This window comes from Prionailurus bengalensis, chromosome B3, assembly GCF_016509475.1.
Source record: "Prionailurus bengalensis isolate Pbe53 chromosome B3, Fcat_Pben_1.1_paternal_pri, whole genome shotgun sequence".
Taxonomy (NCBI): domain Eukaryota; kingdom Metazoa; phylum Chordata; class Mammalia; order Carnivora; family Felidae; genus Prionailurus; species Prionailurus bengalensis.
In genome coordinates, this window is record NC_057355.1 from 1,889,793 (window position 1) to 1,913,443 (window position 23,651).

Consider the following 23,651-nt stretch of genomic DNA (forward strand, 5'->3'; position numbering starts at 1 on the left):
CGCCGGGCGCTCAGCCCTCGGCCCCGGGCCCGGGCAGCAGGCGGCGCGGCGCCGGCATGCTAAGTGGGCCGCACTGGGCGCCTTTGTTCCCCGCGCCTCCGAGGACCGCTTCCCTCTGCATCCTAATGGGCTCGTCCCCCCGCCCCCCTCCGCGTCCCGGACCCCGGGGCGCCGCCCGCCCCCGCCCCCGCCCCGCGGGCCCGAGCACCTGCGCCGCCCCCCGCCGCGCCCCCCAGCGGGGGGTCCGGCGGCCCGCGGCGCAAGTCTCGCGGTGCTACGGCCCCGGCGGGGGAGCGGCGGCCCGCGCCCCCCGCCGCGCGACAAAGGCCGGCCCGGGAGGCGGGGCGGCGGCGGCGCGGGGGGGGCGGGTAGCGGAGGCAGCGCCCGCCCGCGCCGTCCTTTGTGTGGCGGCGGCGGCGGCGCCTGGGCCCGCCCGCCCTCCGGGGCCCGGCTCCGCGCCGCCCTCCGCCCCGCCCGGCCGCCCGGCCTCCCGGCAAGATGGCAACCCCGGCGGCGGTCAACCCTCCCGGTGAGTAGCGGCCGCGCCCGCCCGCAGGCCCGGCCGGGACCCGCGCTCGGGGGTTCTGCGCTCCGGGGACCCGCGCTCGCGGGGGGGTGGGGGGGTGGGAGGCGGCTGCGCTCCGGGGACCCGCGCTCCGGGGACCCGCGCGCCGCAGCCCCGGCCGCAGCATCAGCACCGGCACAGCCCCGGCGGCGGAGGCGGGCCTCGCGGCCCCCGGGACCCCCCGCCCCCCCCCCGCCTCGCGTGCCGAGGACGCCCGCCGCCGGCTGCCCGGTGCCGCGCGCTGTCGCGTTTGGGGCGCGGCCCCGTGGCATCTCCGGCAGCGGCCGCGGCGGCGGGAGGGCACGGCGCGGGCGCGGGCAAAAGTTTGGAGCCGGGATTCAACAGGGTGGACCGGGGTGGAGCTCGCGGCTGGTCCCCGCGCGGCCCGCCCCCGGGCGCCCCGGTGCCCCCTCCCCGCCCCCCGGCTCCGCAGTGGGCACGGGCGCCCGGCCTGCGGCGGCGGCCGCGGCGGCGGCCGCGGCGGCGCGGAGCATCCCGGCCCCGCCCGGCTCGCGCCCTCTGCCTCCGCGGGCCGCCCTGTCCTCTGGGTGCAGCCGGTGACAACCGTGCTCGCCCCGGCAGATTTCGAAAATGGAACTAGGTCCTGCTCAGCGGGACTACTGACCTGGTTTGCAGTGGGCGCAGGGAAACCCCGGCTTAGTTGGGGAGTCGGGCTCCCTAGGGGTGCCCAAGAATGGGAAGGGGACACGCAGGCTGCCGGCTGTGAAGTTTTGGTGTCGCGCCTGCTCGGCTTGGTGCCGGGTCTGGGGGGCATGCAGGTGGCCGAGTCAGAGGCCAGTCCTCAAGGAGCCCCCCCCCCCCCCAGAGGGAGGTGGCCTGTTGGAGGTGGCGATGGGGTGGGGTGCCTAGCAGAGAAAACAAAACTGTCATCAGAGTTAGGAGTGAAGGATCCCCTGCATCCAAAGTGGTCAGGGGGCGCTTTTGGAGATCAGACATTTCCCAACTGGCCTTGGGAGGATTGGAAGGTTTGAATGTGCAGAGCAGGGCCCAGGGGGCGTGAGTGGGGAGGGGACAGTGTGAATGGCAGACACACTGAGTAGGTTTCAATGAATATTTGGGGACTCTGGGTATCCAGAGGGAGGGAGCAGTGGAGCAGTGGGGTTTCACAGACTTGTTCGGCTCTGATGGACAGCCTAAGGAGTCGACTCCCTCCCCGCTCCCCCCCCCCCCCCCCAGGTTAAGGAGTCCTCGATGGTCTTGAATGCGGAAGTCATGTGATCATGGTTCTTCTGGAAGGTTGACTTGTCAGCCATGTCTAGATATCATAGAAAGGAAGGAGCAAGTTTGGAGGCAGAGAGGCTGGTCCAAACGAGGCATATGGTGGGGAGTGGTCCCACTTAGTGGCACTGGCTTGGAACAGAGAGCAGGTGGAGGGGCCTGGAGTTGACACACTGCTCGGAGTTGGGGCATGGGTAAGGGGGGGGGGGCCCTGGAGACACAGGTGGGGAGTCTGAGTAGCTCCCGAGAGGCAGGTTCCATAAGAGAACCTCAGAAGTCTCAGAAGAACTGACGGGGAGCTCCCGCTCCAGGACACGGAAGGGGAACGTGGCACATTTGGAGACCGCCCCTCAAGTTTGCTAGTGACTCAAGTCTGCAGTTTCAGCCGGGTCCGCTGCTTACGAACCAATAGCCAGTTGATGGATTTAAATGTTGTGATGTTAAAAAAAAAAAAAAAAAAAGGCAAACGCAGTAACATGAAGATATTTTGGTCCCATACAGGCTTATATTGGAAAGAGGAGTACGAAACTGAGGAAACTGAGGGCGTTTACCTAATACACACACACATGCACACACACACGCACACACACACACACACCCCATTACATCACTGTTGGAAACGATTTTGTTCGTCATCGTGGTCCCACGAGCCGCCCAGAGTCAATAGGGCAGCTGCCTGGCGTGGCAGCGTGGTGCCCATGAGTGTCCGTGCCCCGGACGCCGGGAGACCCCACTGCTACAAGTGAGGGGTTGTTTTTATTATTTGGAAACACCGGGCCTCCTTGACAGACGGTGATGTCTGTGTGTCCCGTCCATTGGCTGAGATGCCAGGGATGGTGAGCACGGAGAGGTCTTTTCAAGGGAAGAGTCTTTCTCTGACCCGGTGCCCTGGGGTGACACTCAGCTCTGTGGGGCGTGTTGCTCCTGGCCCCGGTGAATGTCTGCCTTCTAAGGAGAAGGCCGATACAGTTTGAACGGATATGTTGAAAGGCTTGAGCCCAAGAGAGAGACTTCAGATCCGACTTGCAGTTTACAGCAAAGAGAGGCAGGGCACCCAAGCTTCTTGGCAAGTCCGCTGCTCCGGGGCGGGAGTCCCTGGATGCTTCTTTGAGCATCTCGTCCTCCTGCCGCACCCCTGGCCCTGGACGTTGTTGCTCTGCAGAGAGTAAGAGCTCGGTAAACACGGGCCGATGCACCGGGGGGCACCGAGATCTCTGTGTGCTGGTACGTTGCGCCCAGGGTACAAAGGCCGCAGCCTGTCACCTCCCCGCCCACCCACACGCTTTTTCCGTTTTCCCAGCTGAGCCCTCACTGCCCACCGGCAGACCCCTCCACAGTGCTGCGTCTCCGTGAGGCAGGGCGAGGGCACTCGGGGGCCCGGTGATGCCCGAGGAAGCTGGAGGTTTCACATCCTGTGGTGGTTCGGGCGACAGGAGCCCCATTTAAAGCTCTGATTTGGCCTTTCCAGTCTCCTGCTGGGGTTTCAGGTCTGGATTCCAGCAGCCACTCGGGGGAGGCGCGGCTCCCAGGAATTCTCAGGAACTGGCTACTTGGTGTACTGTGTTTCCTGGAGCCACGCGCCCGTCCATGGCAGGGACACATCGGTGTTCCACCGACTCCTAAGGAAAGACTAGGGCCATTTATACGATGAGGCTCCATTTCAGGCATGTTTTAAAAATGTGCATTGAGAATCAGCCAAGAACCGTGCATCAAGGAAAAACCCATTCTGCTGCTGGCCCGTCCACGTGTAAAACATGCAGTCATGTTTTCAACAAAAATCTGTGTAGAGCTTACGCTCTAGGCATGTGCCATGATGGCCTTTTGAGTTCTGCCAAATGAAGAGAAGGGTGTCTGAAAAAGTTTCCTTAGTTTTCAGCCAATAGTTACCGTGCAACTATTTTTTTTAAAGCCTATTTATTTATTTTGAAGGGGTGTGCAGAGAGAGGGAGAGGGAGAATCCCACGAGCAGGCTGTGCGCCGTCGGCCTGGGGGCTCGATCTCGCAAACCGTGAGATCCTGAGCTGAGCCAAAATCAAGAGCCAGACGCTCAGCCCACTGAGCCCCGCAGGCTTCCCTTTACTGAGCAACTGTTATGTGCCAGGTACCGAGAGCTAGGTTCTGGGTGATCAGTGGTAAACCCAGGACAGCGCCTGCCATCGTCCTGTTTGCCGGTGGCCGGGGAATACGTAGTTGTAAAGAATCACGCGGATGTGTGAGTTATGACATCACTAATGCTACAAATGAAGGAGGTTTGGGGTTTGCCTCTTTGAGGGGGCAGCTTATTTTCTTATATTAAATAGAATTTATTGTCAAATTGGTTTCCATACCACACCCAGTGCTCATCCCAACAGGTGCCCTCCTCCATGCCCATCACCCATTCTCCCCTCTCCCCCAACCCCCATCATCCCTCAGTTTGTTCTCAGTATTGAAGAGTCTCTCATGGTTTGCCTCCTTCCCTCTCTGTAACTTTTCCCCCCCTTCCTCTCACCCCTGATCTTCTACTGAGTTTCTCAAGATCCACATATGAGTGAAAACATATGGTATCTGTCTCTCTCTGCCTGACATATTTCACTCAGCATAATACCCTCCAGTTCCATCCACGTTGCTACAAATGGCCAAATTTCATTCTTTCTCATTGCCAAGTAGTATTCCGTTGTGTATATAAACCACATCTTCTTTATCCATTCGTCAGTTGATGGACATTTAGGATCCTTCCGTAATTTGGCTATTGTTGAAAGTGCTGCTCTAAACATTGGGTACAGGTGCCCCTATGCATCAGCACGCCTGTATCCTGTGGATAAATGCCTAGCAGTGCTATTGCTGGGTCATAGGGTAGATCTCGTTTTAATTTTTTGAGGAACCTCCACACTGTTCTCCAGAGCGGCTGCACCAGTTTGCACTCCCACCAGCCGTGCAAGAGGGTTCCCGTTTCTCCACATCCTCGCCAGCAACAGATAGCTCCATATAAAGCCAACTTGGTGTATCGATCAGCAGATTTAGAATCAAAACACTCTGAGGTCACAGTTGCTACAAAAAAGTCCAGAGGACATTGTGTCAGAGGGTTCCTAGGCGGTCATCGTTTTTAAGGGTTTGTTTTCTTCTTTGAGGTTGTCCTGAGACTTGCGACGTTGCACGGGCGACTGCAGACATTTGGTTAATACACAAGTCAGGACTGCTGTCTATCACGAGACATTTCATAGGTGAGAAGGTGGGCGTGGGAACTGTGGATCTCGGCGAAGGTGATTGTGAAACTGATGATCGATGTTGCAGGGGGTTCTACGAGGCAGTACTTTATGACCAACGTGCCACCACTTAGCGTTTGCTGCATAGGTGGGGTGCATTCTAACATGGACGTGTATACGTTCGTAAGACAGAATACGTATTAATGGAACAGAGTGAGTGTACGATGTGTAACAAAAAGCTTTGTGAGACTGTATTTCAGGTTAAGACGAACTTTGTAACATTTATGTGATTTTCCCTTTTGTTGTTGTTGAGTGTAGTTGACACACAGTGTTACATTAGTCTCACGTCTTACGTTATCCTGGGCCCCACAGGCGAGGCCACCATCTGTCACCACGTGGCACTGTTACGGCACCATCGGCTGTATTCCACGTGCTGCGCCTTCCGTCCGTGGCTTCCTTGTCCCGTGACTGGCAGCCTGGACCCGCCTCTCCCCTTCACCCATTTGCGATCCCCCCACCCACTCCCTTCTGGCAACCACGAGTTTGTCCTCCTTATTTATGGGTTTTTGGGTTTTTTTTAGCTTAATACATGTAAGGGCAATCGTGTAGTATTTGTGTTTCTCTGTCGGACTTATTTCACTTAGTATAATGCTCTCTGGGTCCATCCATGTTGTTACAAATGACAAGATCTCATTTTTGTTAATAGCTGAATCATATTCCATTGTGTGTATGTATGTGTGTATATATATGTAGATACATATGTAGATACATATGTATCTACATGTGTATATATATGTAGATCTATGTGTGTATATATGTATCTATATATGTATATATATATGTAGATATGTATGTATATATGTATATATATGTATGTATATGTAGATATATATGTGTATATATATGTATCTATACATGTATCTATCTATGTATATATACACACCACATCTTTATCTATCTATTGACGGACACTTGGGTTTCTGCCTTATCTTGACTATTACAAATAAGGCTGCAGTAAACACAGGGTTGCATGTATCTTTTTGAATTAGTGTTTGTTTTCTTTGGGTGAATACCTAGTAGTTGACTTGCTGGGTGATATGGTAATTCTGGTTTTAACTTTCTGAGGAACCTCCACGCTGTTCTCCACAGCGGCTGCACCGGTCTGCTTTCCCACCAACAGCGCAAGAGGGTTCCCGTTTCTCCGCATCCTCGCCAGCATCTATAGTCTCCTGATTTGTTCGTTTTAGCCACTCTGATTGGCGTGAGGTGGTATCTTCTCGTGGTTTTGATTTGCATTTCCCTGATGATGAGTGATGTTGGACACCTTTTCGCGTGTCTGTTGGCCTCTGGATGTCTCCTATGGAAAGATGTCTGTTCAGGTTCTGTGGCCGTTTTCTAACCAGTTTTTGGTGTTGAGTTGTGTATGTTCTCTGTGTAGTTTCGATATTAACCCCTTATTGGATGTGTCGTTTGCAAATATCTTCTCCCATTCCGTAGGCTGCCTTTTCATTTTGCTGATGCTTTCCTTTGCTGTGCAAAAGCTCTTTATTTTAGTGGCGTCCCAATAGTTTATTTTTGCTTCTGTTTCCCTTGCCTCAGGAGACATATCTAGAAAAACGTTGCTAAGCCTGTTGGCCAAGGCATGACTGCCTATGTTTTCTTTTAGGAGTTTCATGGTTTCGGGTCTCACATTTAGGTCTTTGATCCATTTTGAGTTTATTTTTGTGCCTGGTGGAAGAAAGTGGTCCCGTTTCATTCTGGATGTGGCTGTCCAGTTTTCCCAGCACCTTTTATCAAACGGACTGTCTTACATATTCTTGCCTTGAGGAGCCAACCTGTGAGTTGAGATCCGAGGAGCGAAGAGAAACACGGGCAAGCAGGTGCATTCTGGGAAGAGCCTCTGCAAAGGCCCTGGGGTCAGATGAGCCGGTCTGCTTTGAGGAACCAGAGCGGGCCAGAGCAGCTGGAGGTGCGGCGGGCGGGTGGGGTCTCGAGCAGGGGAGGGACGTGATGTGACCCGCAGTCCGCTGGGCCCTGGCTGCCGTGCGGAGAGCAGATTGGAAGGCCGGACTCTGGTTGGAGGTGGCTGCCAGGGACCCCGGCTGGCAGGGGAGACGCGGAGAAGCACACGGAGGCGAGGTACCCCTTGGGGCGGGGCCGCCACGCTGAACACGCACGTCCTCGTGCATCTCGCAGTGGGCCGGGGACCCCCCGCGTGGCCGCCTGCAGCCGCTCCTTTTGGGCAGAACCGGCAGGGCCGCGGTGGGGGGGCGGGTGCGGTGTGCGCCTGGGTGACAGGAGGTGACCGGACTGGGGGGCCCCCGAGACGAGCCCCCGAGACTGGGCGGGAGCTGTCGTGGAGACAGCAGTCAGGCTGGAGTCCCTCTGTCCCCGTCGGTCTGTGCTGACGCTGGCTGACACGCCCGGGGACGTCATCCCCCTGTGCCACGGCCCCTGGGTGCTGGGCCGTAACGCAAGGGGCAGGTACTGGCAGCCGCGTGGGGCCGGCCGGGCCTGCAGGCAGGCTGGTGGGAGCCGTCACTGCTCAGGCGGGCCCTTGCACCGCGATGCCACGCACCCGATCCTGGCCCAGACCCTCGGCTCCAGAGCTCTGGCCGACGCCGAGCTCCCCTGTCTCCACCCGCCCCTTGCCCACACCTGAGGGTTTCCCTGCCCATGCCCTCTGCTCCTCCTGGTCCCGGCTTGGATCGTCCCTTCTCCCAAGGCCTGTCTCCAGAGACGGCATGCCCATGCTGCCGTCCGCCCGGGCCCCGTGCACTTTGCATCTGGAGCATTTCTGTGACCCGGGGTGGAGTGGTAAGGTATGGAGTTGCTGCTGGATGCCTGGGTCTGCTGCTGGCCCCGAGGCCCCACGAGGGCAGGGGGAGCCTTCCTCACTCTGCAGCCCCTCCCGTCACACCGCCTCCCGCACGGCAGGCTGCCCATGAGGTGTGCCTGTGGACAGGTGCACGGGTGCCGGGGAACTGTGTTACACGCCCGTGCGCACCTGCTTGTGAACGCCTGCCTGGGAGACAAGCTGTGCGGTGTGTTCGTGGGTCCCCGAAACAGGAGGCCAGAGCTGTCGAATTTAGGTTCTGGCCTTGGTTTGCGGGAACTGGTTTTGATCTGTAAATCCTAGCAGAGTGGTCCGAACCCAGATCAGTTCCTCCATTCTTCGTGTCATCCTAAAGGAACCCGGGAGATGCACAGATCGTATCCTCTGCCCCAGAAGGAGGGGCGGTCAGACTGGCAATAACCTGGCGACCGGCTGGGAGTCGTGGGAGGCCCGTGCCCACCACCTTCCTTACGAAAGTCCCCGAGGGTCCCCTGGAAGGGGTCTCCCCGTCCTGCCTTCCGTTCTGTGTGCGGAACTGTGGGTGTGGTGGGCGTGATTCCCGGGGGGCTCCAGACACGACACGGAGGCAGCTTCACTTCTGTTCAGGGGATGCCCGCTGCCCCCCGATGCGATGCTGCTGGGCTCAAGGCCAAGCCCTTTGCAGATAAGGAGCCCCTGTGGCCTTCAAAACTGCAATACTTTGACCGTTTTCCAGGTGAATCCACAGAAAAAGCGAAACTGCCCACCAGCAGGTACTTCCTGCTGTTGTCCATTGTGCAGATGCAGGGGGCCTCTTCCGCCGCCTTGATTGTGCCGTGAGGGTGGCCAGGTGGAGCCCGCGGTCCCCCAGCCCCTGCCGAGGCGCCCCCTCCTTTCCTGCTCATAACCGACTCCTTTCCCCCGAGTACAACAATAAACAGACATGACTTTCCCCCCCAAAGACCGTGTGCACATACAGAAGAGAATTGTTCTGAACACACTGCTTTGTTGCCTTTATTTCTCTTCATTAATAGTACGAGTGCCACAGCCTCTGTCTTATGGCCCCGTCCTCATCTATGGGCTCTGTCTCTCATGCTTACGTTCATAGCATTTGCTACGCTTTTCAGTTCGTCAGAAGTATGCACAGCGTGCTCATGGATGTCCCCGTATATAAATAGACAATTACGTGATTTCTTTCTCCCCTTAGGTTAACTTCCTAGAGGAGAATCGAACAATCAGATGGGTTTAAATGCTTTTTAGAAATACGCTTTTTTTTGCTTTAATGTTTATTTCTTTTGAGAAAGAGAGCGTGAGTGGGGGAGGGACAGAAAGAGAGGGAGAGAGAATCTCAAGCAGGTTCTGCACAGAGCCTGACGTGGGGCCCAATCCCACAACTGTGAGATCGTGACCTGAGCCGAGATCAGGAGTCAGACGCTTCACGACTGAGCCCTCCAGGTGCCCCATATGCTTTTATTTTGTATCGGTTTCCGCAGAGGTTAACCCAGAGGCTCAGACTGGTTCAGAGACTTGCCTGGGGTTCCCACAGTGTAAATGGGGGAGGAGGAATGGGCCCCCGCGAGTTCATCTCTTCCACGTGGCCTTTTCCAGCTGGAGGTGCCATTAGCTGCCCTAGAAACCTTGGATCACTGCTGCCTGTCTGTGCGTGGTCCGGGCCCGTCCCCAGGGCTTTGAGAGCACGGGGCAGGGGGGGGCGCTGTCCTCCCCCTGCCTGCGCTCTGTGGCTTAGACAGTTTGTGGTGGTTATTCCTGCTTTGGATGCAGATCCAGGAGGTGTCAACACCTGGGGGTATGTGTGTGTGTGTGCGTGTGTGTGTATTTGATTTGCAGACCCCTGCACTGGATAGATACCTCTCTCCCCGGGCCCCGGTGACAAAGGAGAGGCTAGCTGTAGGACAGCTGGGGAGGACTCCCAGGCTGGCACCGAAACCGGGCTCCGTGGGTAGATCAGGGCCTCCCGAGAGCCAGATCAGCGAAGGCCTTGCTGGCAGCTGAGTGAGGAACCAGGAGAGAGGGGGGTCATCCTCTGTTCATCAGATCCTCCCGGGGCCCTGCAGTGGTCCACTGGGGCCATCAGAGGCTTGTAGCCTGTCGATGAGGCTTCTGCCTGCCGAGTTTTGCCTGGCCCACTGAACTGTCCTAGTGGCAGTTAAGGAAAAAGCCACTGAAATTGCTAAGATAAGGGAGGCCAGGAAAGCTACACGGATACACCTTGCAACCTCAGTGAATGAGCCGGGTCCCAGACTTCGAGGCACCAGGATGCTGGATGTCCATTTATGTACGCATTTTTTAAATTTAAATTTAAATTTTATTTCATTTGAGAGAGAGAGAGGGAGAATGAGCAGGGGAGGGGCAGAGAGAGAGGGAGACACAGAATCCAAAGCAGGCTCCAGGCTCTGAGCCGTCAGCACAGAGCCCGATGCGGGGCTGGAACTCACGCGCTGTGAGATCCTGACCTGAGCAGAAGTCAGACACTCAACCGACTGAGCCACCCGGGGGCCCCTCCACATATTTTAAATTCATGGCTATCTCCAAATGGTATTCTCTTTCTTATCTCGGAGAGACATCTGACCCAGCCGTGTGGCAGAGCCTCTCAGAAACCGGGCACGGGAGCAGAGGTGTGTCCGCACAGTGTGGTTTCTAGAGGGGGTCCTGGTTGTCGTGACACCGAAGGGGGTGGGGAGGTGGGGGCGGTGGCATCTGGTGGGTGGAGGCCAGGGATGCTGTTGAACGTCCCACGGCCCCCCCACAGTGCAGTTATCCGGCCCCAGATGGCACTCGTGCCCGGGGGGAACAGCCCCGGTGTGTGGGGACAGGACTTTTTGTAACCTCTGGGCACTGGCAGCTGGCCAAGGAGCCCAGAAGTTCCGTGGGGCGTGTGGCCGGCAGAGAATTAGGGGCTGGCCCCCACGACCGGCACGTCGGCGGTGGCCGTAAGGACGAGGTGGTACTTTTCAGATAATCATGATACCCGTGAAGGAAGTTAATTTAAATGTGAAATAACAGAACTGCAGATTTTTTTTAATTTTTATTTTTAGAACAGCATTGATGTTTCTATCACATCAGCAGTTTGAAATGAGGCGTAGTCCGGAATCATCTGCCGTAATTTGATATGCTTGATGGATTCCAAGTTCCCCAAAGAATCAAACGAATGAGTGTGTTCAAGGATCACAGCTGTGTTCTCTCCTCTGGAAAGCAGTTCCCACCAGAAACCTTCCCGTTGGGTTCGGGCAGCTTGTCCAGCGGTTTCGGAAACGGCCTCCGGGACAGGCACGTTGGGACAGTTTCTGCCAACGACTGGCCGCCCCCCTGGACGGCAGGGGGAGGGGACCCCGCTGGCGCCTCCCGCGGGCACGGAGGACGCGAAAGGCCGGGCTGGGGGCATACGGCCGCTTCTGGGACGAGAGCCTGTGGCCTTCCCGACGCCCGTCTCCAGCTGCCTGCCGGGGGCGTCTGTCCGTGTGTCCCCCGGACCCTGAAGCCTGCCTCTCCTGCACTCCCTGCTCCCCCTAGGCCCCCGGTGGCGGTGAATGGCGCCTGTCTCCATTCACGGGCCAGAGCCAGACAGTAATTATTTTAATCGCTTACCCACCTAATTAAACAGATATTAATTGGATGCCAACTGCGTGCCCACAGCGGCGTGCCAGGGCCGGCGTGGTTTCCGCTTTCGCGGAGCTCGCCGTGTCTTAGATAATCACGGGCGCGAGGCGATCATTAAAATAAGTAGCGGGAGTGAGAGGGGTCTTCGTTTCCAGATGCCACGGGGAGGCCCGAAGTGGAGGGGACAGGGGCAGAGACCGAGGGACCCCCAGGTATGTCGGCGGTAAGCCCGGCCGAGCCGGGTGGCGGACTGGATATCGCCGGTGCGGGGGCAGGAGCGCCACATTCCCGATTCGGTCACGGGGCGGGTAGGGCACCGTGTTCCAGGCCAGAGGGCCTGGCGAGTCGGGGCCCTTGGGGGTATTTTGGTGGAGGCGGCGGGGAGAGCACGATCGGTCTCGCACATGCTGAGCTCTAGACACCTAAGTGCCTCAGGGATTTGCCGGGAGCCTCGGAGTCGCCCGTTGCCCTTCGGGTTGGGGCGTTTTGTTTTGCTTTGGCCACTGTGTCCCCAGTTCCTCGACGGAGGCGTGGCACGCGATGGGTGCCTCTTGAGTGTTCGTGGAGTGGGCGCCTGACGTGAGCTCCACGTCTCCCAGACGGCAAGCCAACGGAGAGTTGGGTCCACCACAAGGTGGTTCTGGTTTCGGTGACCTTTACGCGGGGCGGGCAGCTGGCTCGCAGAGAAGTGACGAGAACGGAGCACAGGACCGGGCTCCCGAGGGTCAGCCGCGGCCCGTGTGCCGGGTTCTCCGGCTGGCCTCTGTCTCGCTGGGCAACTTGAGGGTGCATGGTGCACCCCGTGCCCCGTCCTTTCTGAATACTGCCACGTGTCTCCTGGTGACGAGGGGACAGGCCCCCGGTAAGTACCCGAGACACGCGGTGTGGCCTCCCACACGGAGCTCGCGGCTGCCTCCGTGTGCAACCCTATGTCGGCAAGAGCCAGACCTCCCAGGTCCCGCGGACCCTGTTGTCAGCGCCCCGAAATTCCTCAGGAGCCGCCGTCGTCGCTGTGCGCCCCAGACTCGCGAGCACACGATCGGTCTCTCCTCACCCCCCGCCCCGTGCCGCCCTCTCTGCCCACGGGTCCCGCCCCCGTGCTGTGACAAAAGCACGCTTTTGCGCCGCGAGACATCTCCAGAGTTCGTTCTTGACTGTCGCGACGCCACGTCACTGGGAAGAAGGGCGTTCTCTTACGGGACAACAGTTTGTGACCCACGTCAGGGCATCAGCGTCCAGGTGACACCCAACGTCGCACCCTCTGACCTACTCTCACTCCATTAGGCGTTCTTCCAGAAACCTGCTGTTTCCTGGTCCTCGGTTTCATCCAGGATCGCAAATCCCACTTACTGTACTTCTGATCTCTCCGGCTTATTTATTTCCTAACTGGACGTCTGTACCTCTTCTCGCCTTTAACCAGTGCCTGTCACCGCCCCCCCCCCCCCCACCACCAGTTCTCTGTGTTTAAGAGCGTGTTTCTTGGTTTTTTATTTGTTCATTTCTTTTTGTTTTGTTTTAGATTCCACATCCGAGTCAATCATACGGTCTCTGTCTTTCTCTGTCTGACTTATTTCACGCAGCATAACTCCCTCTGGGCCATGGTTGTGATGTCCCTTTACTCCCCTTTAATTCTGGAACAGTCGCTCAGAGGCGTTGTTGTGTTGGTTTGTTTTGTGTTTTTGGATTTTCTTTTATGGCCTTGACATTTTTTGCCAAGTACGGGCCAGTCATTTTGTAAAATACCTCCCAATTTTGTTCGATGTTGCCTCATCGTGACATTGGGGTTGTGCTTTTTAAATTAAAAAAAAATCTTAAATTTCATTTTATTTATTTATTTAAAAAAATTTTAAATGTTTATTTTTGAGAGAGACAGAGCGTGAGCAGGGGCAGGGCAGAGAGAGAGGGAGACACAGAACCCAAAGCAGGATCCAGGCTCCGAGCTGTCAGCACAGAGCCCGACGCGGGGCTCGAACCCACAGACCGCGAGATCCTGACCTGAGCCAAAGTCGGATGCTCAACCGACTGAGCCACCCAGGCTCCCCCGAAATTTTAAATTTTTATCGAATTTTTAAATTTTTATCAAAAACACCACCAGGGTGACGTTGTGTCACGAGGCTGACTCACGACGGCTCCTGTCAGCCGTGACATCAGGGTCCCGTGTGGCCAGGGCTGAGGAAGGGGATTCGTGGTCTCAGAGCCCCCCATGCTTGGTAAACCTCCTCTGTGGGTTTGCACACCCTTTGTGGGCAGCCGCAGATACTCCTTGGTGAGTGCAGGTCCCGGGGGAGTTTTAAAAAAAAGCCCATAAGGTTAATACTTCCCTCAACTAAATGTCAACTTCCTGACATATTATAATATGTAATAGAAATATGTAATAGAAAATAATTATAATCTAACCGTGTAAGGACGATCATATCTCTAATAAAGTCAGTAGGGGTTTCGGGCGTTTAATTTCCAACTCTCCCGACACACGCTACAAGGCTCTTCAGGTGAGCTGCTCGCGTGCGGTTCGTGAGACCACAGTTCTCGGCGAGACCTTCCTTCAGACGGTGGTCGGCGTGTCGCGTGTCCCGCCCTTTGTTGCTGGTGCACGCCCGCGCTGAGATGTGCATTTTCATTCATTTCAGAGGCTCGTTTGCTCCTTCTGTGTTCCACTGAAGAGATAAGTTTGTAATTTACTGTGACTTTATAAAGAAAGACCTAGTAACTCAAGAGCCGGGGTTCTTTCTGGAATAATCGGCCTGCAGGCACCTGCTGCGTTTTCCTAAGCGAGAGCCCCTCCCTCATCCCTGTCCCTCTCTCCGCGTCCCCCCTTTGTTTCTCCCTTTTTCTTCCTCCTCCTCCTCCTTCCCCTCCTCCCTTCTCCCTCACCCCTGCCCATCCCCCCCGCCCTTCTCTCTCATCAGAGACCCGAGGGTGGAAATGTTGGCCTCGAACCGCCAACCCGGGCAGGTATGCAGAACACAGAGCCCTCCCCTCTGTGCGCAGGGGTGATGTGAAGCCGCCTCCTGGGAGAGGGTACTCTGGGCTGTGTCCTCCTGTCCTGTTGTGACTGTCCTTCCCGCCCTCCCCACCTGCTGCTTTCCAGCCCAGTCGTGCCCTGCCCCCCACTCCTCCTCCTCCCCGTCCTCGCGGGCATCACCCAGGGACCGTCCTCCCTCCCAGCACCTCCCATGCACCGGACAGGCCGGGGGGGGGGGGGGGGGCGGGGACGGCCGCTCAAGAGGGTCCCCGGACTCTGTGCGGGGCACTTACTTGCCTCTGCACACGGTGGCTCGGCGCCCCCATCTGCTTCCACCCACTTAAGCGGCTCCCGCCGCGTCCAGGGCAATCGAGTTTGTACACTTTGTGGACAAACTAGAGGTTCGGACACGGGCCTTTTTGCCTTCATCCGTTCAGCACGTGTGTGTCGGCTGCCTGCCATCACCAGTCACTGTGCTCAGGTGCTGGGATACGCTGCGGAGACCGAAGGACGCGGCCGGCTTGGAGGCGTGTGCGGTCTTCTGCGCCTGCGCCCCGAACACCCCCGCAGCGCAGGTCTGTTAGGCCTGTCGGCCACCAGGTGGCGCCGTCCTACCGGTAACGCCGTTCCTCCCCGAGACCTGCGAGCATCCCCCGGAGGCAGGCCTGTGGGGCCCAGCGCCGCCCTCCGCCCCGTCCCGGAGGCTCTGTCGGTGGATAGGCCGGGATGCAGGGGGGGCGGCGTTTGCATTTCGGACCAGTCGCCAGGTGACGCTGATGCTCCTGGTTCCTGGACCACCCCGAGGTCCACCGAGGCAGAGGCCGCGAAGCCCAGTGCTGTGCCCGCTGCTGCCCAACCCGCCTGGTTCAGGATCCATGAACTCATTGGATCTTCCTGCTGCTTGGGGCTTCATGGCCCCATTTCACAGCTGGTGAGTGTGAGGCTGTTCTGATCCCAGGCGCACTCTACTCTCTTTCCACTGTCACCCTGGCTCTCCTGGGTGGCTTCGAGAGGAAGGCACTGGGTGTGTGAGCGAGCTGTCCTGGGAGAGGCGACTGACGTTGTTAGCTGGGCATCGGGCAGCATGAGAGAGGGACCAGAGCCGTGTCCCTGCCCCGGAGCTCACTCTGGGCTCTTGGGGACCCTGCTTTCCTTTCTTCTCATCTGTAAAATGAAAGTCGGTCCTTGGTGTGCGGATTTGTTTCATTTATTGTTCTGGGTGTTCAGTGGCCCTTTCAACCTACTAAATTCTTTCTCTGTATTCTGTCCTTCTGGAAATTCTGGTAGTTGGACATAGACCTCCTGGAGTGGTCTTCCAGGAGGACCCAACTCCTCGATCACTTTGGGGAGATTTAAACTTCTTCAGAAAATAAATCTCTCATTTCTTTCCCCAGAGAAGACTCCAGTTTCTTGGCATCGGGGGTTCACGGAATGCCCTCACTGTCGTTGATGGGATGTCGCGACTCAGGAGAGACAGGGTGTGAGTTCAGCATGGCGTCTTTCACTGGAAAATGGTGGCTGTTCAAAGCGTTTAGGTTAATTGTTTTGTTTTAAGAGAACAAGATTCCCTAATTCAGTAGAATGGCTGATGCCCAAGTCTGCCATCATCTACTAGTTACGACTTGAAGAAAGTGATTCAAGGGTTTGAAAATAAAAGGTTTGGCTGTAGTCTATCAGGCCAATGCAGAGGAAAAGAAACCACGGTCACGATTTTAAAATCAGTGAAAAGGAAATTATGTCAAAACATCTCATGGTACAAAGGAGGCCATTTTTAGCCTGTAATTTACTGGGTTTGAACCTTAATGCACCAAACAACATTCTGTAACTGACAGGAATTTCTCAGGACCCTTGAATGCAAGCCCCATGTTACTGCATTATTTTTTCCCATCCAATTAAATCTGCCTCATCCTTTCCAGCTTGGCTGTTGGGACGTCCTATCTCATTTACCCTGGGGAAGGTGACCTTTTCCCTGGGGTCATGTAGGACGCTTTGGGCCTTACGTAGCCCAGGAGCACTGGAAGAGGGGCCTCGGATCTTCTGTCAATTGTGACTCTTTGTGAGACACTCGTTGCCCAGGTCCTTAGGGTGCACGTGAAGGCAGCCAGCTGGCCGGCTGTCGTTAAATCCAAGTGGGCTGTCAGGAAATTACAGCGTTGAAAAATAAACAAGATTAGGGGATCAGTGGAAGAATTTAATAGCTACTAAACACAGATGAATAGAGAATTAATGAATTAGAAAGTGGGGTGGAGGGAATTACGGAGCATTTAGCACAGAGGCTGAGTCAGGACCCAGGAGCATGGGGCTCTGAGTCAGAGCCCCGTGCATGATCTACTTACGCACGTAGATTAGAGCCCTGGGCAGAGACGGGTGCAGGGCCGGCCGGAATCCAGGAGAAGAGGCTGGTCACCTTCCAGAACTAACGAGAGGCCCCGAGCCTCGGAGTCAGGAGTTACGGCAGACTGCAAGCGAGAAAAATGAAAAGAAACGCAAACCTAAACCAAGTGTAGTGAAAACAGAAAGGAGCAAAGACAAAGAGGGCCAAGGGACTCGAACCCGTCTCTGAACACCTCCCGGCAGGAATGCCGTCCCCGGAGCCCGAGGCGCTGTGCCTCCCTTGACACGCCCACGCTTGGCACGCTGCTGTCCCGTGGCCCCCTAAACGGCCGTGTTTCCGTGCAGTCCTGACGGGCGTGTTGCCCTCCCACCCTCTTTTGTGAAGGTGGGTATTCCGGTGGCATTTCCACTGGATGACATCGGGGGCCACGGTCCCTATTTCGGGTCCCCACGTCTACCCGTGAGTCTCTGGCGAGTTAGGTACCTCTCAGGACTGGACGGTTAGGGGAGAAGAGAGCAGCATGTAGGGGGTGCACGGAAACAGGAGAAAAGGTTCCCTGTTCCTCTGTGGCCGGGCTGGACGGTAGTTGAGGACCGTCTCTCCCTTAGGTAGAGCCACAGCTGGGCGGTGCCGGTCCGCCTACTCTCTACTCGGAGCTAAGCTGCGGGAGCGGAGCCGGCTTTGGGGTGCCGTCCTCTTAGATGTGACGGCCCTCACGGCAGCCCAGCTGCCTCCCGAACTCGGTCTCTGTCGACCTCCTGCCCATCCAGCGAAGCCCCGCCTCTCCATGGCCCTTTCCCCCGGGGCTGCCGTGTGGGGGTGGACCGGGCCAAGGGAAGGGAGGGCGGGCTCGGTGCAAGGTCACGGGCCTGGGTCACGAGGCTGTTCCCTCTCCGGCTCCGGGTGGGGGGAAAAGGGCGTTTCGCTGCTCCTGACCAGGTCAGATGATCTCCTTTGGAGGAACGCGTTTCACAGGTGAGAAACAAACACCCTCTTTGACTGGGTGCCGTTGACCGACCGCCCGGGTCAGCTCGGGCCGCCGTAACGTGGGGCCATAGACCCGGTGGCCTCGGTAACAGAAGTTCAGGTTTTCAGTTTGGAGTCCGGGAAGGTGGAGAGCGAGGTGCGGGACGGTTCTGTTCCTGGCCGGAGCCCCCCCTGCCGGCTTGATGGCCGCCTTGTCGCCGTGTCTGCTCTGGTGCGGAGGGGGTAGCCTGCTCTCCGTCACCTCCTCCGGCAAGGACACTGATCCCAGCGTGAGGCCTCACCCTCGAGACCTCATCTGAGCCTGGTCAGCCCGCACAGGCCCCGCCTCCCCAGGCCGCCACGTTAGGAGCTGGGGCCTCAACGGGGGAGTGGGGCGCAGGGGGGCACGAGTCGGTCTGCAGCACCCGCTCGACATTTGTGTTGGATGTGGTCGCAGCGAGCCACGTTTGGGGCCATGCGGTTGTGGACCTGAGTGGGAAAGGGGAGACGAAACAGACACAGGGCGGGGGGTCGGCAGGAGTGGCTGACCTGTGACGTCGAGGGACTCCGCCACGGCTCTGCTAAGACGTGAGCGCGGGTCTTGCGAGCCACATCGTAGAATTATTTTTTGGTTCACAGCTCACAGTGGACCATCCACTCGATTCTGACTTGAGGACAGTGACTGGGAGGGTACCTGATGGAGGACGGGCGCCCAGAAACCCTTCGTGGGGGGCAGGCAGGAGTTGAGAGCCTCGGGACTTAAGTGAGGTCTGCTGGCAGCATGCATGGAAGTCAGCCTGCCACGTGGTTTGGGGAGGAGACACTGAGTTTGGTTTCGAATGTAGAGACTGAGGTCGTCTGTGAAACCTCAGCACATTGTGCCCCGCGGTTGGAGGTCAGGGAGCCGCCGTCTGAGGAAGTGAGGTCGCTGGCCTCCGCCCTGCGGTCACAGCAGGAGCCCCGCAAGGAAGCCGTGGCCTGGTGTCGCCCAGGGCTTGCCCGCCGCGCTCTCCGAGGGGGCACTTTTCTTTTACGTTTACACAGTCTCAGCCCCGCAGGTTCGCTGCTACCCTTCCAAACCTGCCTCCCTGACAATGCCGTTGTTCTGACCTCTGAGGGATCACAGTCTGCATGCGGCTGCACTTCTCCGTGCCTGTTCACCCCCAGCCCTGCCTCCCGGGTGTCGGGCGCCCCCCACACCCACCTGCCTGTCCTGCCAGCGCTGGGGACGGCCTCTGTCTGCTGTGGGCGCCTGTGGGCTTAGCGCAGTGGCTTGGGCGGCACCGGTGTGAGGTGCGTGCACCGTAAAAACCATACCTCCTGGTGACCAGGTGGGGCGTCCCTCGTGGGCCTGCGGCGGCGTGGGTGCCCTTCTCCCATCCTGCAGCAGGCAGTGCTGTGGAATCACGCACGCTGAGCGCGTCTGTGCGTAGACCCGGAGTGTTGGGGGGGAGATGCTGGTGGCGTAACAGACAGTGCTCGCGTTGCGCGTTGCCACTTTGGCCTGCTCGCGGCGGCTCGGACGTTATCTCACGAGGCGCGAGTAGGGGGGATGCGTACTTTGCAGACGGGTGGAATGTGACCGTGACTCAGCCAGTCTCACGGGTGGGCGAGGCAGGAGACGGGTGCCTTTCCGTGTCCCAGCCGCGGTCCCCGTGCTCAACCTTACGCCAGAGCGGTGTGGCGGTGATCTCACCGGCCGGAAGCCGCTGTCTGCAGAAGTGTCCTCGACCGGTCAGTGCAGAGACGGGGGCTGAAGGAGGGCCGAGGTCCCACGAGGAGGGGCCGGAAGAAACGAGGTCAGGGCTGTGTGTCCCCCTCCCGGACTCGTGCACCTACACAGCAGGTGTCTCCAGCGTGTTTTTTCCCCCTGATTTTGTAATTTATTTTTATGTTTAATTTTTACTTACGTATATATTTTTGAATTTTAAAATGTTTTATTTTTTTTTTGAGAGAGAGAGGGAGAGAGAGAGAGAGAGCATGAGTGGGGGAGGAACAGAGAGAGAGGGAGACACAGGATCCGAAGCAGGCGCCAGGCTCCGAGCCGTCAGCACAGAGCCCGATGCGGGGCTCGAACTCACGCGAGATCACGCGAGATCTCGCGAGATCGTGACCTGAGCTGAAGTCGGACGCCCGACCGACTGAGCCCCCCGGGCGCCCCATTTATGTGTGTTTAGTCACCTGCTCGTATCTGGACAACAGCAGTTTTCCACGTGTAACGAACCGGATCCTCACTATTTGTCATATACTTCCTGCCCGGAAGTGGATTGGAAAAGAAATAGGATTTACCTGATTCAGTGCGTGTCGCCGGGAGAACGCCTGTTCCGCGTTCTAGGCTTTCTCTTTGGATGGAACACTGCTCGGCAGGTGCAGTTTTCGGACCAGAGGCACGCGGTGGCCTGACACAGTGCAGTGACAGAGCCTTCGTCCAGCCAGGGGATGCCAGACCCTTCCTCCTCACCTGCGGGGTCACGGGCAGCTTTCTGGCGTAGGATGCGCCCCCGACAGCATGTCCTTAGTCTTCCTGTCCTCCCCCCGCCCCCCATTGTGGTCACACCCACGGGACATTGTTGTCATGCTGAGAAAATACGGACCGGGCAGCCTTGGTGGCACATGCCTGTTATTCCCTGCTCCCCACAACCCCCGCCCCAACCCTCCGGCCATCATCCGGGTCTTTCCTTCTCCGGGCACTTTGGGGCCCCTCCCCCAGACAAAGGCCACTGTTCCAGGGACAGCCAGGGCCTCCTGGGCCTTCTGCCCCGATAGCACCGCCGAAAACAGGGCTTTCCCGGGCACCCTGTGACAGGTGCGCCGGCCCCGTGGCTGCATGTGCGTGGTCCAGGCTCAGAGATCTGCGTGGCTTCCCCGCTCCCCGGGCCCAAACCGCCCCTCCGGGAGCCCGGCCCCCGGGCCAGGCCGGCCACTTCCTTCAGGACCCCAAGTCTCAGGTTGGAAACCTGTCCTGTTTCTTGGCCTCTCTTCCTTGTGCCTCTCGAGAGAGGCTTGGGATCCGCCTGCTCCTTCCAGGGTCGTGGCCATGGGGTTTCTCTTTTGCTTTCGTGACACAGAGAAACCATCAGAATTGCAAATGGGGAGGGTGAAGTGCCGTCACCCTCCGTACCCGCCCCCAGAACCGAGAAAGCGGTGGGGCGGCCTGCCCGGGCTCGCGTGGCCACCGTGTGCCAGGGGACGACCCCTCCTCTCTCCTTCCTCAGCTCGCCCAGGATGGGCGCACACCTGCCCTGCTACCCTTGTTCTGGGCGCTGCGTGAGCAGTGATGAGTCACACGTCCCCCTCCCCGGACAGGGTCCCGGGGGGCTTGCCGGCCATCTTCATGCCCTTCACCAGAGTCCACGATCATCGTCCCTCCCACGGGACGCTGGGCATCGTCCAGGGAACCAACACATCGTCCAGAAAAGCCAACCAATCACCTGCCACCAATACCCCTCCCCCCAGTAAAGGCAACAATAGAACTGAACCCCGCACCCCAGATCGTGGCCGGGAGGTCAGCACAGGACCGGAGCCCCATGCCCCAGACTGTCCCCAGGAGGTCAGCATAGAACTGGAGCCCTGTGCCTCAGACTGTCCCCGGGAGGTCAGCAGCCTTGGGCATTGTGACCAGCGGGCCCTGTGCCTCCTCTGCATGGTCTTCTGGGGGCCCCGCTCTCCTCCGTGCAGGTGGGTGGTTGCGATCGCTGGGGCCCTGGCTGGTTGGATGTGGCCCTTGTGGCCTTGCTCTTGCCCGGGGTCCGGTCGCGGCAGGGCCAGCCCCTCCAGCCCCGCGCCAGGGCAGGCTCTCCCCTTCCCGCTGGAACCCCCACGCCGGCTCCCCAGCGCCAGCTTCCTCTCGGGGCCCTGCCCCGGAGCCGCGCTGGTGTCCGAGGCCAGCTGACCCCAGAGCCCGTCCCGGGGCCGGCGCGTCGTGGGGCTGTGGGGGGGACACGCTGGGCGGACGGCGCCTTCCCAGCCAGCCCACCTCCCTCTCGGGTTCCTTCCTCCCATGTCCTCCCTCCGTGCTCTCTCTTCCCCCGGTGCTCCGGCCCGTCTGGCTCCTGTGGCAAGACGCTGTCGTCTTGCGTTTGCCTCTGTTCCTTCAGCTCGGCTGTCGGTGGCTCCTGCCGGTGCCCGGGGCGGGCCCTGCATCCCCGGGCTTCCTCAGAGATCCCTGGCAGGGGGCCCATCTCTCACCCCGAGCCGGGTGAGCCTGCGTGGCCCTGGGGAGAGCAGCGCCCGCTGGGCAGGTAGCCCAGCAGTGAAGGCACTTCTCCGAAGGGACCCGGCCGCTCCCGCATCTGCGCCCGGGGACCTCTGCCTCCCGGACAGGCTCTGACGTGCCACCCCCGGGGGCCTGCCGCTCCCCTGCGGCTCGGGCACAGTGGGAGGGCCGTGCCTTGCCCACGGGTCGGCTGAGCTGAGCTAGAGGTAGGGGACTCCCCAGTACCCCCAGGTTCTTGGCCCAGATGGCTGGGCTTATTTGCTTAGGCCAGAGGTTGGCCAGTTACGGCTGATGGGCCTCGTCTGTCCGGCCTCCTATTTTTCTGTGTCCCACAAGTTAGAATTATTTTTACGTTTAAAAAAATTTTTTTTTAACGTTTATTTATTGTTGAGAGACAGAGAGACACAGAGCATGAGCAGTGGAGGGGCAGAGAGAGACACAGAATCTGAAACAGCCTCCAGGCTCTGAGCTGTCAGCACAGAGCCCGACGCGGGGCTCGAACTCATGGACTGTGAGATCATGACCTGAGCCAAAGTTGGCCGCTTAACCGACTGAGCCACCCAGGCGCCCCTATTTTTACGTTTTTAAATGATTGGGGGGGCTTAAAGGAACGCTATTTCGTGATGTGAACATGTATGAGATTCTAATTTCAGTGTTCATGAGCTGCTGCACAGCCAAGCCCACTCATTTCGTGGCATCTGGGGCTGCTTTTGTGTAATGCCTGTGTGGATGAGTAGGTGCCACGGAGACCCCGTGGCCTCTGAAGCTAAGATACCCGCTCCCTGACCCCCACAGGAAAGTGTGCTGGCCTCTGGCATAGCTGGTCCACACTGACGGGACCTTCTGCTGGGCCAGAGCCTCTGGGACAGGAATGGTGTTCCCATGAGCTCTGGGAGCCCAGGTCTGCTAAGCCAGAGGTGTGTCCCATGATCCCCAAGGGCCTCGGCCGCCCGGGCTTTTCAGGGGGCCGGGAGCCCCAGCATTCTGTCCTCCAGGGGCCCTGTGACGTTAGGTCCCAGGCAGAGATCCAGCCACTGAGGACAGATCCCATTGGTCCATGGCACCAGAGAGCACAAGAATGAAAAAACACATTACAACGCCTTGCGTGCAAACACTTTTAGTATTTTGAATATTTTATAGTTAGAGAGTAATTCACTGTTTAAAATTGAACACAAGACCTATTTGTCAAATGATGGATGAATACGTTCATCAAGGAATATATTCAACGAGAAAACTACTTTGTTTCGAGAAAAGTACTTTGTTTCGTAAGACGTTTGGAAGGGGATTCCGTGTCTACGGAAGGATATGTGATTTCCTTAATCAGTTTGTTGTGTAAACAAGGGGGCATCCTCACATTTATTTTTTTCCTTTTCCAGAAAGGCATTTTTATAGAAGGAGTTGTATGTAAAGAATGGGAAGGGTTCGTAGCTTTTTGTTAAGATTTTACGGATTTCTAATTTTTTTTTAATTTTTTAATGTTTATTTTTGAGAGAGAGAGAGACAGAGAGGGAGAGAGCATGAGCGGGGGAGGCGCAGAGAGAGAGGGAGACACAGAATCGGAAGCAGGCGCCAGGCTCCGAGCCATCAGCCCAGAGCCCGACGCGGGGCTCGAACTCACGGACCGTGAGATGAGCTGAAGTCGGCCGCCCCACCGACAGCCACCCAGGCTCAGGTGCCCCGGGTTTTACAGATTTCTTGACCGAGAAGTGTCCCTCCTGACCTGGGCATCTGTGGGCTCAAGAATAAGAAAGCT

At 57.9% G+C, this 23,651-nt stretch overlaps 1 protein-coding gene across 4 annotated transcripts in view; it reads left to right on the forward strand.

Annotated features, from left to right (window-relative positions):
• Nucleotides 1-361: 361 nt before the first annotated feature.
• ARNT2 (aryl hydrocarbon receptor nuclear translocator 2) overlaps nucleotides 362-23,651 on the forward strand; it is a 144,860-nt gene continuing 121,570 nt past the window's right edge. For 2 of the 4 annotated variants that reach the window (XR_006292997.1, XM_043553887.1), the window contains exon 1: nucleotides 385-529. Coding sequence is in view for 2 of the 4 variants with exons in the window: in XM_043553887.1 (XP_043409822.1) it covers nucleotides 499-529 (31 nt within the window). In the remaining 2 variants the exon portion in view is untranslated. Of the gene's footprint in view, nucleotides 530-15,293; nucleotides 15,313-23,651 lie in introns of those variants that run through there. The other 2 variants (XM_043553882.1, XM_043553886.1) reach the window with 2 other exon arrangements.